This window comes from Scleropages formosus, chromosome 1 (genome assembly GCF_900964775.1).
Source record: "Scleropages formosus chromosome 1, fSclFor1.1, whole genome shotgun sequence".
In the NCBI taxonomy this organism is placed as follows: domain Eukaryota; kingdom Metazoa; phylum Chordata; class Actinopteri; order Osteoglossiformes; family Osteoglossidae; genus Scleropages; species Scleropages formosus.
In genome coordinates, this window is record NC_041806.1 from 20,850,069 (window position 1) to 20,866,881 (window position 16,813).

Genomic DNA, 16,813 nt, shown 5'->3' on the forward strand with positions numbered 1-16,813 from the left:
GTGGCTGATAATGCCTGGCGGTGAATCCCTCCCCCGCCCCCCCGCCGTGACGGGGCTCCACTCGCCCGTCCCACTATGACGGCGGTGAGACTGGGGAGGGGTGCTCTGCACTCCGCTCCACTCCCTACGCGTGGATGCTGAAACACACAGGCACGAGGCGCGTTCAACACACTTGCGACCAAAGTGAACGAAGCGCACCGACTGGACACACGCCGAATGAATTCTCTCTAGGAAATGATTCCCACTTTTAATTCCCAAATTACTTAATTGCCTTTTGGTCTCCAAAGGCATAACTGCCTTTAACTGCTTACAATTACAAATTAGGAGCTTTTTAAAGAAAATCTAATAGGATTATTGACCATTCAGGTAAAAATGGTACATTTCTTGGAATAAAGTAACAGCAGAGATAATGTCCTTCCCATGTTCAAGTGTGTTTCCGCCCACATTCCAAAGACATGGTTATAGGTGAACTGGTGACACTAGATTACCTTACTGTGTCTGTATGTGCTTTACACTGCTCTGTTGTACAGATGTGTCAATGACTGTCGGTTCTTTACTGTACTGTATCTCACACTTAGTCACCTTGAATGAAAAGGTATAAGCTGCTGTCTGATATCTACAAGACCTTGGCGGTGCCACACACAAAAGGTCAAAAATCAAAAGCACAAAGGTTATTGGTTCTCTCTCCGATGGAATGATGTCCCCCCGTCACTCAGAACTGCTGAACCTCTCTGTGTATTTAAGAAAGGTCTCAAAACTCACTTCTTTTGGACTCGCTTCTCCGATCTCAAGTACTCGATAAACGCCTAAAAACGTTTAAGGGTAAACCTTTACGCTGCTCGTGTGAGGCTCGCTGGTTTATACTGTGGTATATGACAAATTAGCTGCACTCAAGAATCTTGTCTCTCTCCTTTTGTTGATGGAAAGAACTCATTGTATTTTTCTCTGAGATGTATGTTGCTTTGGAGAAAAGCACCTGCAAAATTAATGTGTGTAAATACAGGCTAATAATGAAGTCAAGAACGATGTAAAAGATGAGGAACAGTGTGTCGATTTAACACACCTCCGCACTCTAGACACGTAGAGTTGGGGATCTGGGTCGCTGTTAGAAAAAGACGTCGAGGATCGTGGTTGTTCCATGCCGAAACAGCTGTGTCCGCCCACTGCCCGACCGTCCCATCCCCACACATCCGAACCCTAAACCCCCATCACATGATTCACTGTGAGCTCCAGGACCACTGGGCCACCGACAAAGATCATCTGATCTCAATCAGAACAGGAATGGTGTGTCGAGCTGTGCTTGGGTTCAAACACAGCATCCAAACTTTTCCCGCGACCGGATGCGAGGCTGTCGGAAACAGACCGGACCGCGGTCACTGTGTGACCTACCACGGTTTCACTGAAACCGGCCCTAGCGCTGAAACCAAGTTGTCTGCCGACAGGCAAGAAGATTAGCCAGGAACTACTGGGAGTGCATTTCACAACCATCTACTGAGGATGGGGCTCTTGGCCGCAAATTTCAGACGCAACCTCACCTTCAGGCCTGTACCTTCAGGTCAGTGGTGCTTTAAGGAAGCTGGAACAACAAACAGACAGACAGACATGAACCATTTACACCATTGTTACACACATGCTCATCTGGGCCAGCAGGTGGCGCAGTGGCTACAGCTTCTGCATTTCGACTTGGGTGGCTGCAGGCTGAAATCCCCCCTCCAGCTCCCCTGGTCAAGGTTCTTACCCTAAACTGCTCCAGTAATAAAACCGCCATGCTGTTGCTCTAGAGAAAGCATCAGACAAGTAACTGAATATATTTACGCATTTCGAAATCCTGATTCTTAAGTTGTTCACGCAATGTGTACAAAGTAAAAGCTTTACCCACTGCACTTATGGTATTAACCAACAGATACTGAAATTTTTTGCAGACTCTGGGAAGTACAAGCACAACACTTTAACTGCGGTCCTCCGCAGTCCCTCACCGTTTCTCTGCGATACGCACAATATTCATTCACCGACAACGAAGCGGGCCATTGCAGGAGGTCGGTAAAGAGATGCCATGCTGAAGCCATGTCTTTACTATGAACCCCCACACATACCTGCAGACCCATGGTACCTGCTGTCCCACAGCTCAGTCCAGCACCTGCAATTTAAACAACTTAACTTATTCTTTCAAGTAAAAGCAGTGTGGCGTGCGCTGTGTGCAGGTATGTTCGCACTGTGTCTATGCGTGCCTGCACATGTAAGGGATGCCTTGCTGCGGACATACCAAGATGGCCTGCTCTAACCACTTGACAGCTGCCCATATCTAGTTCAAGGCTCTGGTTACAGCTTACGAGACCAATCGATGGATCTGCTCCCCTTTACCTATGAGACCCGATCGATTGCGATGCTCCACCTTTGCCTGTTTGGACATCCCAGGCACCAGGGGTCCTAAATCAAATGTAAAACACAAATGTTCTCATTTCTGACGTCAATATGGCAGAATGATCGCCCGCTCTCCCTCAGAAACGCTGAATCCCTCTCAACAATCAAGCAGGGACTCGATGTTAAATGGCAGTAATACACCAAGTGATTGTACTTTAAGAATTGCATGCTGGTACCTATATCTCTGTCTGTGGGTGAAATGCACTTTTGTTTGCTCAGCTGTGTATCCTCTACATGAGTAAAAGTACACACGATCCCTCGCCACGTCCACACGAAGCACAGGCGCTCAGTCGGTTCATACATACGTGTGTGTTGAGGACTCGGAGCTCCTAGCGCTCGCGGTGCCCTGATGACCATCCTGTCTCAAGCCCCTTTGCTGCATCTTTCCTTTGTGGGATTTCATAGCCTGATGACATCACGGGTGTCATGGCAACCAGGGACAACAGCAGGCAGGCAACGCTGGAGCACAAAGGGCCTGGCCAGCGAAGTGGAAGCACAGTTGTGACAGACTGCAGGCTCAGCCCCCCTCGGCGTTCAGCCCGAACTCACTGGGTGCAACAAGTGTGAAGCGACCCGTTCAGTTACCTCATAACTTTACATGAAGACCATCATCATCGCTCGTCACACCTCTAGCCTTTCTTCATCACTCTCATCATCGCTCATTTCCCATAACAGTAACCTTTCCGCCCTCAAACAACGCTGGCTTTCGCCGATCTTTGAAAATAACTGGATAGTAATGAAAGTGTACTGTAGATGTGTGTGCATGTGCATGCGTGCACAGTGCCAGTGCTGTGTGTACCTGCGACAGGCTCACGCCGGGAGGAGGAGGAGACGACACTCAGCATCATGCGGGAGGTAAACAGCCCACCTTCGTTGCTCTTTGTCTCTTTACTTTTCCCTTCCAGGATGGGAGCAGCAGCTTCTGGCCAAAAAACCCAGTCTGAGTTCAGACCTCCACTCACCTGCTGATGGATGGACCCACGGCCACCAACTTTGTCGGGGAAGGGAGGGGAGCTTCACCAAACACTTCAGCCGTGTTTACAGAGGAAGGCTGTAAAATCGCTCGAGGAGCCGCGGTGAACGGCGCTGTTCAGCCGCACGGGCCAACAAATGAAATGCGGATGCTAATTAAAAAAAAAAAAAAGAAAAGCCCAAAACGACCCCCTTCCCCAGTTGGCGTGGCCTTGTCTGTAGAAAGCAGAGTCAACGTCGGGGGCTTTTCATATAATTGGATTGTGTGCCGGGCGCCGCTGTGGCCGTGGGCAGCGGTCGAGGAAACAGGACCGCCCCCAACGAGCGCAGGCTGCGAGCACTAATCTCTTCGAATTCACCCTTTATCTTTTTCGGCATGCCGGTCTCAGCTGCGTGTGGCGCCCTGCCGTAGCCACGGCAAACGAGAGCGAACGGCATCAAAATGTACTATGGACACTTGGCTTGAAGGCCTGAGTCGCCCACATTTTCAAAATCTTCTCAACTGACATCTTGGTGATATTCATCAGGTTACAAATTGCAGCTCATTTCCTTACTGATGCATAGATCTCACACACACACACACACACACACACACACACACACACACACACACACACACACACACACACACAGTCTTAAGGGTGTAATATACAGGTTTAAAGTGTATTTCTCAATACATGTTCCTACTCCGAGCCAAATTAGACACAAAAAGCATCCACTTAACCCATCGTCCAAGCACTCGTCCATGCTGCTCTCTGGTGGCTCTCTAAGGGAACAATAGTCCTAAAAACCAGCAGGAGAAACTCTCCAAAAAGCTGCACATCCACTTCTGGGTACTGGCTCTCGGAGATACATTGATGACTCAGCGCTCGCACGGTTCGGCACGCGGCAAAGGAACACACTCCAGTTTTATTTCATACCATCAAGGAGCTATACTGAAAACGCTGGGTGGGGAGGGGCTACCTATTCAGGAAAGGAATGTACCCTATGAAAGATCATCCATAGGGGAACCTGGTAGATGCAATTATGTATAAAGCTAACATTTATCTGACGCTTTTCTCTAAAGACATTTACAATGTTATTCTACTTACAATTATTTACCCATTTATACAGCTGGGTAATTTTACTAGAGCAATTTAGGGTAAATATCTTGCTTAGGAGTACTACAGCTGGAAGGGGGGTTTGACCCTACAACCTTTAGGTCCAGAGGCAGTAGCTCTAACCACTACACCACCAGCTGCGTATGTAAATGTTCCACAGCAGGTCAGAGGGACAGCTGGTAGTGTGCACCCACAGCAGAGCGCCTCGGCAGTGGACTCCAATCCGTCTTCACACACACCCTGACAACCTGCACAACATCGAGCCGTCAGCACACGTGAGGCCACATCTGGAACACATCAGATTGGCCTATGGAACATCTCGGCAGCACTAAGGTCTCTTATTACAAGAACCTCGAGGAAAGGGAGCGCACGGGAGTCGCACAGCAGCACGGAACGCATCTCTCAGACTCCCGCAAGAGCGACGCATACTCAAACTGAACCACCGACGCACGGGAAAGACGGGAATCGAGGGTTCCGCATTCAGGTTAACTTTACAGCGCGCTCTAGGGGTTACGAGGACTGAGGAAGATAACCGGTTGCTCAATTACAAGGTCAATGCAACGGGGCGGTGAGGCTGAGTAGCGGCCTGGTCGGCATGGAGCTCGAGCTTTCTGCTGAGTTTCGTTTGAGCGAAAGACGTGTTGGACGGGACAAAGGACAGAAGCTCCAAGGCTGCATGCAGCCCCTCGCACGGTACTCCCAGTCATCAAAGGGGCAGGAAGCATTCAGTGATGGGAGGCAGGCTGAAAGCAACAGGGTGCCGTGTTACACAACCACCAGGATCGTAGTAAGTGCTGTAAACGTCTTAAATCAGACGTCTGCACCACGATCAACCGGCCAATGTAGTGAAAAGGATTTTTGAAATCACACTGCGTCACGTGAAAATTTTCCCAACTGTGTTTGGTAAACCAGGGCGGGTAAATAGCGCTGCTGTGTCACAGCACCTGGGTGGTGCGAGAGGATGTGGATTTGACCCCTGCTCAGTGAGTGTGGAGTTTGCGTGCTCTCCCCGTGTCTGTGTAGGCTTCCTTCGGATGCTCTGGCTTCCTCCCACAATCCAAACACATTCTGTTTGGGTGGATTGGTGACTAAGTCACCCATAGTGTGTGAGTGACAGAGAGAGTGTGTTCCACTAATGTATGGATGAGTGACCCAGTATAAGTAGTGTATCTAGCAGTGTAAGTCACCTTGGTGAATAAGGGGTGTGGGCTCATAACACTACATAGAGTTCACTGGAAGTCACTTTGGAAAAAAAGTGTCTGATAAACACAGTAACATATACTAGAGTAATATTTTTGCAGGACTCCAAAAAAAAAAAAAAACAGTACCTTGACATCAATACAGATAAATACAAAGGAAGATGCTACAACAGAGGTGTGATTTGAACCTGGGGCCTTTCAGTGCAAGGCAGCACCTTTAACCGCTCTGGACCTACTGGCCCCAGCATTTCGGTTAGCACGGAACGTACGTGCTGCGATTGCTCCGTGCTCGAACCGCATCCGAGACGTTCCACAAGTTTGGATATTCAGGCAAATTTTCATGCGAAAACCACACGGTGTCACTTGGCAGAATCACCAAGAATTGTTGAGTTAATACCATGTATTAAGAGCGCTTCAATACAGCTGTGCACATTTCTGCCTGTTCTTCCCTTGAACCAAGAATTTGGGCTTTGTTTTAATCAGCTGTGGTTGGACTTCACGCTTCGGAAATCCGGCCGGTGACTGGTTGGAAACATCACGTTCGCGAGGTGCATCGCAGTCGCCGTAAATCAGCATGCGACGCTTTGGGAAAAGGAGCCTTTTGCTGGGGGCGCCGCTTCAAATGCCCCACCCATCACGAGCAGCACTTTCTGCTTTAAGTTTTCCGGCTCTGAAAACGTGGAAAAACCCAAACAGCCCTGTCCGCATCTCCGGCACAATCTCCTTATTTCTGCCTGAAGCAGTTTTCCGGATTCCATGAACTCAGGTGTCAGTGGGTGGGGCCGAAACCCAATCCCACAGTGAAGGGGCGGGTCAGGGTGGTGGCGATAATCCCCTCCCAGGAGTCTAAATCCCATCTTAACCAGAAGCACGACGTCACGCCGCCATTAATCCCGGTATCTGGGCTACGAAGACGTGTGTGTGTGTGTGTTCGCCGCATGTCGGGAATCTTGGGGTACCAGGAGGTCCGGAAGCGCATACACGATGTAGGGACCGGATGAGATCACGTCCGATGCTATGCCTTAATAACAGCAGTACTCGGGGGGGCTGGGGATGCGCTACACACGCAGGATATGCGGCACACCCACACATCCTGACGCGGGTGAAACACTTGACCGGGTGGGATAAACGTGTGGGAGCAGCGCCGAAGGAGTGGGCTGGGGGGTGACCGGCGGCGTCTCTCACTGTACCGGAAGAGTTCTGGCTGCGATACACACAAAGAAGCTCCTCCTCGGGACGGGAGGTGTGTGACAGGGACTCAGGAGCTTCTCGCAATGACACACGTCATGAAATACAGCAACGGCGACTCGTCCGAGACCAAACATTTGCGAAGGCAAAAACGGAGCAACGCTGAGCCTTGGCACGTTCTGATCCCAGCACAAAAAAAATGGTTACAGTTAAGAGATCCAGCCTGGAAAAGAGGGTGTGGGAGAATGGAAAGTTGCATTTGCCCCACCCCTGGCACCAACCTCCGGCCCACTGTCCCTCTTTCTCTCCTTCCCTGAACGAGGTGAGAGGCCACCCCCCCCGTGCCCCCCCCACCCGGCCGGCCATTGGGCGTCGAGTGCAACAGGAAGTGAGTCGGCACAGTAACATGCACCATTTCCCGCAGGTGCAGAAGCGGCATGGCGAAGGGCGCCAAGGCAGAGCGGAGGGACACACCTGTCACACAGTTTCAGAAGCGCACTCATCTCCACTTTTGTCCACCAGCCCCCGGACTCGGAGAGCAGATATATTGTAATCTCTGCGTTTTTCTTTAACCAAAATATTTACATTCATTCATTCATTCATTCATTTCAGTGACACTTTTCTCCGAAACGACTTACACTTACAGGTACTTACCCATTTACACAGCCGCGCAATTTTACTGGAGCCACTTAAGGTACGTACGTTTCTCAAGCTGGAGGTGGGATCTGAACCCGTGACCGTTACCAGCTGTCAGCACAGTGAAGGTTTTGGGTGTCTGGCGGGTGATTTTAACTGTATCACATAGTAACCTGGCAACATCATGCATGTCAGATTTCAGTCTTTTACTGCACTTTTACTGTCCTGAGGAGTGAAATTTGGTCAAAGACCACGCATGTGATCCAGGGACCGGATGGGATCACGTGATGCCCAGTGCTACGGGGGCAGCTGGTAGCATAGTCGTTAGAGCTGCTGCCTTTGCACCCAAAGGTCGCAGGTTCGAATCCCACCTCCAGCTCTAGTGCCCTCGAGCAAGGTCCTTACCCCAATTGTTCCAGTAAAATTACCTAACTGTATAAACAGGTAAATAATCATAAGCTGCTTTGGAGAAAAGCATCTGATCAACGAATAAATGTAAAGTTATCTGAATTTTTAATTCCACAGAGATGGAGAAAAGTCCGGCGACAGCAAGAGACTGTATCCATAGCACAGCGCAGTTTACACTCCCAGATAAACACAGTCCCTTTGGCACGAGCGGCGCAGTAATGACCTGTTAGCACGAGTCCGCAGCCCAGTTTAGACTTGGCTCTGCTCTGCGGCCCGGCCCAGTGAGCCGCCGTACGCTATTTGTGCGCACCGTGTAATTAGAGTCCAGCCAGGTCTCCCACCCTGATCTGCAAGTCTCGCGGTGCAAACGCAACCGACCGCCTTTTCCAAGAAAAAAAAACGCTCCTTTCGCAAGCAGTACACACCAAACACCCTGCACTCCAGCTTCCCTCGGTCCCGCAAGGGGACACAAAATACGAAAGGGTGTGTCGTAGGGTTTCGCGGAACACAATTCTCCAAATTTCACTGCTTCCAGGAAGAGCGGCAATTCGCCCACGGTTCGTTCCGACATCATGTTGCAACACACTCCTGTGCTGTAGGTGCGACTGGCGTGTATGCCCTGAAGGCGTGATAGCAGGAGACCTGCCTCTGCCACATGTCTCAACCTCCCCCACCCCCCAAACGCTGAACCTACGACGGACGTCACCGCTTAATGCCGGTACACACCTTACAGCAGCGTGTGCTCAACAACGCTCGTGATACCATATTATCTTACATGCGATCTTGACTGCTTGGACTGTTCAAAAAGGAGCACCAACCTCACACAAGTCACCTCCCCAAAAAGAGCTCCTAAAACACCCATGTTTTTCCAATAATAAGATCTGTAACATTACAACAAAGACAGTAAAAGACATTTCAAAAGCAACAGGTGTGTGTGCGTGTGCTGGCTCCACTGATGGAAACAGCAGGAAGCAACAGGTCTCGAGCAGCGGGACCCGGATAACGATCGGGCCAACAAAGGACGCCGTCTCCGCCACAGAACGTCATTTGCATCTGGAACAAAGGTGGCTTTTTTACCCCCCCACGGTACCTAAGGGGCAAAATCCTGGTCGCCAAACAGCACCACACATGCAGAGCTTTAGGTTTGCAATGCAAATGGTCGATGTCCACAAATACAGGTGGGCCTGTCCACATCTGTGTCATTTTTATTTGTCTTCAATTAAATTAAATTTCTTTACAGCCTATGATTCTATAACTGTGTCCTAAGAGACTGCTTCGACCCCATGTGCAGATGACACATCCTCGCTGACCAGAATTGACCACGCGATAAACATGAGGAGGGATTGAGCGCCCCCTCATCACTACCAGCCCACTGACACCCGTGTGCAGCCCAGCACCAGGGCAACCTGGCCAAACAGGCCTTTCCTGTCGTGTGACACATGCAGAGCCAACGGCGGCTGCGTGGGTGGGGCCCTTCTGCAGCTCTGGTCTCGTCTCCGCAGCTTCTCTCTTGTCAGCATCGCTTCCACAGTTCTCAGACAACCACCGCTGGAAAGGATGTCATGGAGACAAAGGGTGGGCCCAGCTAGGGGTGAGCTGGGGGGTGCAGAGCGACACTGCAGTGGAGGTGTGGACCGCCTACCTTCGGACCACCAGCGACAGCGTCTTGTGGGAGCCCTTCACCAAGCAGATGGCCTCCTGTCGATAACCGCTCAGCGGCACCTCGTTGATGGTGACCAGCTCGTCGCCGGCCTGGAGACGAACGGCGGCGGCCTTGCTGCCCTCCTCAACCTGGAAAACATGCAAGAGTATTACCCACAATGCACTACGCCACTCGCTGTCCACAACCTCGTAGTAGCAGCAGGCTGCTCCACCTGTGGTCACTTCTGCCAACGGTCATTAGGCTCTTCAACAGTCTTTGCTGCCGGTGCGTCGACCTCCATTCACCCGAACGGAAGTGAGCTGACAGTACAACTTATTCTTAAATACTCGTCCAAGGGTCACATGTAGCGCGATTCCAGTGTCTGTCGCTACATGTATGTTGCATGTATGGTGCTGTAGCCTCGTGTAATTCCTATCAGGGGACAGCAGGGCTTAGAGCTGTCGCCTTCAGTCTCAGAGGACTTGGGTTTGAATCCCACCTCCTGCTGTAGTACCCTTGAACAAGGTACTTACCCTAACCTGCTTTGTAAAAAATTACCCAGCTGTGTTAATGGGTAAACCATTGTAAGAAGCTTAACACTGTAAATAGCTTTGGAGGAAAGCGTCCGCTGAATGAATGAATGTTCTCGAGTTCTACCCCCCGTCTGCTCCGCGGCTCATTGCCCCGTTCTCGCGGGCCGCGCTCTATCCGACTGTCCAAAAACAGGCACGGACACCACAAAAACTTCACTTACCGCAAAACATGCATTTCTGTTTCTGTCAAAAAAAAACTAAACCAATGATTTTTACATTGACATGTATTCATTTAGGTGATGCTTTTCTCCAAAGCGACTTACAATGTTACAGTCACAATTATAGTTACAAGCTTACAACAGTTTACCTATTTTTACAGGTGGGTAATTTTACTGGAGCAATTTAGGGTCAGTACCTTGCTCAAGGGTAGTAAAGCTAGAGGTGAGACTTGAACCCGTGACCTTTGGGTCCAAAGGATGCAGCTCTAACCACCATGCTACCAGCTGCAACATCTTTAAATCATTACCTGAGGAAAAAAGTGAATCTCATCATTTAGACTGTCCTTAGTTCAGGGAAGGTAAGGGAAACGCAGGTACGAGCATGCTCTCAGTCATTTACATTGTCCCTGTCTAGTAAAGCAAACAGGGACAATGGGACTGGAGGACAAAATGAGCGTGCGGCGCACAGATAAGGCATGATGCAGGCGCCTAAAAAAAGCTTCAAAGGGCCTGCGGTGTTGGAGGGAAACTGACCACAGGGAGTTTATTTCCGTGGGGCAGGTGTCACGTGGGACATCCAAAGGCCTCCCCACGTGGGCAAATATGTACAGTGGGGGATGCCGGGGGGCAGGACATGGGGACAAAACCGGTGGAGGCAGCTTAAGCACGGGCCCAGCATCCTCATCCCCGCGTTCTCCCCAATGCTCGGGCCTGGAGTGAAGGTGAGATTAGCTGGAATCCCTGACATCATGACATCGTCATGCAGAGAAAGCAGGGTGGAGGAAAGGGCAGTGGGGCTGCACGGTGGGGGGTCAGAGGTCAGCCCGCTGCCCCATGCCTCCTAACAGTCCGCTGGCAACAATGAACCAACACTGGACAAGAGTCGGAAGATGAGAAAAGAGTTTGACACACAAAATGTTGCGACGATATCAAAGCAAAGTTTCGTATTAGAATGCGACAAAAAGCTCAGCGGAATCCAATACCTTCTGGACTTTTATTCCAAGACAATCTTTCCCCTTTAGTGCATCTAATCTGCTCACAGGTAACTTATCCCCCTGGGACTGTGGGACTAACAGCTCATAACTAAAAATTATGAACAACTTAACCTTTAAACCCATCCATGCCCCCTGTCCCCATGACCTCACCTCTTTCCCTGTTTAAGACATTTGGAGGTATGTGCCCCCCTTTAAAGAGGGCAGATCCTGGGCGAGGCGCCCCACCGCTCCCTTTACCCCCCTGCAGCTTGGTGGAGCCCCGTTAGCGCCGGCTTAATGAAATCCCCGCTTTATTATTTTCTAATGAACCAGGGGATTTGGATACACCAAAAAGGGGACTCATTTTCGGCAGATTCCAGGAAGGCTGTGTAATGCATTCTTGCGAGTGTGTGCAACATGATTCTCCTCACCAGGGTTAGAGGTGGTGGCAAGCGACGAGGGTTCGACCCGGCATTGCGGGCACAGCTTCTCTAGAGGGAAACCCCACGTCTCACTGTAAGTGATGCCCCTAACCCACAGGGAGGTTCAAGATGCTGCAGGTGAGCTTGACATCACTGTGTGTCTACATAACCTTGGAACAACCTACACGAGTGGAACTTGTGGATCTTGGTCCTGGTCCAATTCGATCCTGCTTCATGAGTGACACCTCTATGTCTTATATTACATTTACACTTATTTAGCTTTTCTCCAAAGCAATTTACAATGTTAAGGTCACAATTATTACAGTTACAGGCTTACAATTATTTACCCATTGATACAGATGGGTAATTTTACTGGAGCAATTTAGAGTCAGTACCTTGTAAAGGGTACTGCAGCCCGAGGCGGGGATCGAACCTGCGACCTTTGGATCCCAAAGCAGAAGCTCTAAGCACTACTCTACCAGCTGTCCCCCTTTATATTGGGACAAAGAAACGAGTGTCCCATTGTATGGATGAGACAAATCTGGACCTTCAACACATCACTGACGTGGGACATCTTTTGGGGGGGGGGTCACACACCTCCGCTTCAGATCGCCCTGACAGAAGGGGAAGGATTCACACAAGGGAAAAGGAGAAAACTTGACAAGCGAGAGAGGGACGGAAACATGGTGGGTTCTAACAGGCTCCAGATGTCGATCCCACCTCCCGTGGCTGAGGCTCTGAGCCCGCAGGGACCCGGAGGATCCGTGGTGACACCGACCCACGAAGCAGCGGCGAGAAGTCTTATTAAAATCAACTGCAAAAACACCACTAAACATAGTCTCTGGATTCCCGACGGCTTGAGCAAAACTGAGCAAATTGCATAAAATCACAAGACTAACGTGACTAAGAACACGTGTGCAGGATTACTCGGCATCAGGATGTCCCGTTCCTTGACGTTCAGGCTAAATTTCAGGGCAACGGACTACATAAAAGGCCCCAAATTGCATCATTCAACAACAATGCAAAACACACACACACAAAAAAAAAAAAAAAAAAAAAAAAAAAAAAAAAAAAACCTTTTGAGAAACTGAGCGAAGGTCCGCCACACAGTGGGTGAATAAACAAGCGAAACAATGCCAGTTTCCTCAACGCTGCCGAAGGACCCTGCCACCTCAGCGGGGGGGACGGGACAGCTGAGGAACCTTGGGAGAAAAGCATTAGCCAATGAACAAGCAAGGTTTCCAATGAACCCTGTTGTGTCAGCACTACATTGTGTGTGGTGTGTGTGTGTATGGGGGGGTCAGTCATGTCCACCAAGGACGAAGGGCCTTGGATTTGCTGTGTCCCAGCGCTCAGTTCATTAGTCATGGGTTTGTTGAGCTCTGAAGGCACAAATCTCAGATTCTTTCCGCAAATAGTTTAGGAAGGGGGGGGGAGAAAAAAAAAAAAAAAAAAAAAAGCGGTAAATTATTCACACCTGCAAACAGCTGTGGAAGTCAGGAGATGTCACTCTCTAGCCAAACCCTGACTTGAGTTAGAGTACTACGGTACGATGAAATATACTGCATTGTACAGGATCAAAGTCTTAATGCTCTGTGTCACAATCCAAACTCTGTTTATGGGTTACCAAGATGATTAAAGGACCTGCACCTTGATACCTGCTGGAGCTCAGTGCTCCCTACACCCCAGTGAGAGCGCCGTGCTCCCACTCACTGGAAGAGCAAAACAAAGTCTGTATGTTCTCAGTTTTGGCTCCAAGGTGATGGAATGAGCTCCATTTCTCCTCAGAGCTGCTGAATCCCTTTCAACTTTCAAGAAGGTTCTCAAAATATCTTTCAGACCCACTTCTCTCCTGACTTCCTAACTGCTGCATAAACTTGTATCACATCCTGCCACCTTGGCATTTCCTATCTGACTCAATACTATATGCAGCCACAAGTGGAAAAAACAAAAAAAGTGGTACTGGACAAAATTACCATACTTTGTCTGCATCTAACCCTCCCTGGCTGCTGCTGGTAAAATGTGAAGTGCTTCGAGCTGTGCGTCGTCATTCTGGGAAGTGCGAAGCGGGGCTGCTGTCCTGCATGCAGTAGGGAAGGATGTCGATACCGCCAGCTGTGGAAGACAGATAACCCCCCCCCTTCCACCTTCTCATGGTCCTTTCACACCCCATCAGCAAAGTGATTATAAATATTTTCCGGCCTACTCCGGCTGTGCAGCACAGCTCTGGGAGAGGATACCGTGCGAAGGAACTGTGGGGCTGCTTTTAGCTGACAGACATCCTGTAAAGAGTCCCCATCCACAAGGCCACATGTCCAGGCTGACAGCTGACGGGCCACCCTCGTCCACCATCCCCTCGCTGTCCCACGCAGCTCCCCGATGCTGGACCCCTGCGTGTGATGATGCTTGACTGTGGTCTGTGAGTCCCAGAGGCATTGGCTGTGCCTCTCTAAGTCGGAGACAGAGAGCTGCTGACACATGATGCCGACCGCAGGAAACATGAGTTGGATGGGGCTGCTGAAGCAGGACGGGGACAGGGGAGAAAAGTCACCAGTGGGCCATCCATTTTTCATTAATGCGGTGATTGGGAGCCCCGCAGCCATTCTGAAAACAGCACTCTTGGAATTTGGTCATACTAGCGGAAAAAGCACGGAAACTAAACTGCAAAGGCCAAAAAAAGAAACTTATGTAAAACAAACTAGAGGTACCACTGAGATCCTTCACTGGACCAGAGTGAGAAAGGAGCACTTTGTTGAAGAAACACATCCGGGAAGGCCCGAGTGACGCAAAAAGTAGACATTAGGGCATCAGCTCTTTATGAAACTCTGCCCTTGATTTCTCTGCACTTGAGCACGACAAGGAAAAGCACAAGAAAGCAGAGAGCAATGGATACACAAAACATTCTGATGACTACAATCAGATGAGTGCCGTTAAAACCCGAAATTCCTGCGTGAAGGAAGCTGCACTTTAGAACGGGGCTTTCGGACCCATCTGTCGGCACACTCTTGACGTGTCTGGGAGACATACCATCACGTCACGGAGAAACGGCCTGCGAGTCCACACGAGCTGCTGACTGAGGAGAGAAGAGCAGGACGACCACGGTGAAGTGGACAGATCACTTTACAGGGGAGACAAGGCGAGTGGAGTGTGAAGAATTGATGGTGGACAGCAGGCACAAGAATTTCAGGAGCTTCTTCACTAAAATTTGCAAGTAGCGGGTAGGCCGAGCGCACGGGGGCCGCCACATGCCCGAGGGCTCCTGCCGAGAGCCAAAAGCCCGGGTGAAAAATTAAAGGAGGCCGAAGCCACAGAATGTGAAGCGCTGCGCTGTCGCCATAGAAACGGAGAAGGAAAGGGTCAGGAGGTCAGTAGGTGAGCCGACCGCTTCCTCGTTCCTTTTCAAAATAACCTTGAACCTATCCTCCCCAATTCCGAAACCCGCAAACAGGCCAACGGACTCCGTGGAACTCGTTTTGCGCGCCGTGTACAAAGTCATTCTGCTCTGGAGCAGCTCCGCTGTCGTGTCACACGGCACCAAAATATCTCCACTTTCTGCAAAGGATATAAGCGTTTCCAAAACGGATTTCGAAACAGCTGAATCCCGAGACCACAGCTAAACATCACCCGTTGAAAACGGCAAACGAGAATCATCTGGAGTTGAGGGAAAGTGCACAGAACAAATTCTTGCTGCAGGAGTCTCAATTCTGACCTCCAAACATGAATCCTTGACATTATAAAATAATTAAGTATCTCCGAAGGCACTGTTCCTAGACCTCAAACCCAAGTCATACATGCCGACTGTAAAGTGGTGGGGGGGGAATGCAATGGGTGCTTCCCAAATGAAAGAAATTAAGTAGGACAGCTCTCACCGACGTATCAGAGGAGAAACTTGCACGGCAATAAATAGATGTACCGCTGCGAGCGCTACCTTCCTTGTACCCTATTGCCAGTCTGGATGCCACTGTTCCTAACACCGGGCATCACAAAGGACATTCACAATTCTAACATTAATACCGTATTAAGACATTTACTCATTCAGCTGATGCTTTTCTCCAAAAGCAACTTACAAAATTAAGCTACTTACACATTTACAAAGCTGGGTAATTTTTACCGTCTCAATTCCGGGCAAGAACCACGATCTCGTGTCCTACAGTAGGAAGTGGGATTCAGACCCGCGTGCTTCAAGTGCAAGGGAGCAGCTCTAATCACTACGCCCCCTATATAACCTATAGCACCTGTTTCAACATCCCTGGGATTCATGCACACCTTAGCTAGGGACTCAGCACGGCTGTAAGTCTCAGCCCCAAAAGAAGTCCAATTCCGCTAAAAGTGCAGAACCTATTAATGTTCATAAAGTAAATGCATAAAGAATTTCCTCTGACCTGTCACAGGCTTCAGAGATCCAAAAACCTTAGATAGATGATTCTCAGCTCGTCAAGAATGCAAAAAAAAAAAAAAAAAAGGGCCACCGAGTGCACATGTGAGGTTTAAGCAATGTAAAGGAGGATTATGATGGTTTGCAGAAATCCAGGATTGGAACAAAGTCCATGAAGACTTTTTGGCGATACTCATGGTATGAGGGGAATGCTAAGAATTTTAATGAATCACAGTTGGTTTTTAAAGCAATGCCCTTTTGCAGTCTCCAAATCTCTGGAACTCCCATTTTCTTTCATCAGTACATTCAAGCCTGAAAATGCAGGACAATAAGAAAAAAAGGCTCATTTAAATTCACTGTGGCTGTTGTGCGACGCCGTTTCCAGCAGCTCCGGAGGACCTCGGCTGTTTACATCCCCAGCGCTGGGCTTGCACTGCTGGAAGGACGCATTGAAAATAGCATCAAACAGGGCACTAGAGCAAAAACAAGACACTTGATCCTCGGGGGGGGAGAGGAAAAAAATTACACATGAAGACCTTAAACCCTTGATGATATTTCTGTGCTCAAATGTTCATTTTCATTGCAGCTCACACAGAAAATTGAATCGATGCCTCTTCTAGACAATACAGAATATTTCCATTTTCCATCAATGCAAACTGAGCTGAACACACTACAGTAGCGTCTGAACAGTGGAAACCCATCCAGGAGCTGATCAAGAAGCGTGC

General features: G+C 49.5%; 1 protein-coding gene across 3 annotated transcripts in view; it reads right to left on the minus strand.

Moving 5' to 3' along the window:
* Positions 1-16,813, minus strand: part of shroom2a (shroom family member 2a) — a 50,414-nt gene that overhangs the window by 24,753 nt on the left and 8,848 nt on the right. For all 3 annotated transcript variants that reach the window (XM_029256562.1, XM_029256558.1, XM_029256568.1), the window contains one exon: positions 9,567-9,715. In XM_029256562.1, coding sequence (XP_029112395.1) covers positions 9,567-9,715 — 149 coding nt within the window. The remainder of the gene's footprint in view (positions 1-9,566; positions 9,716-16,813) is intronic.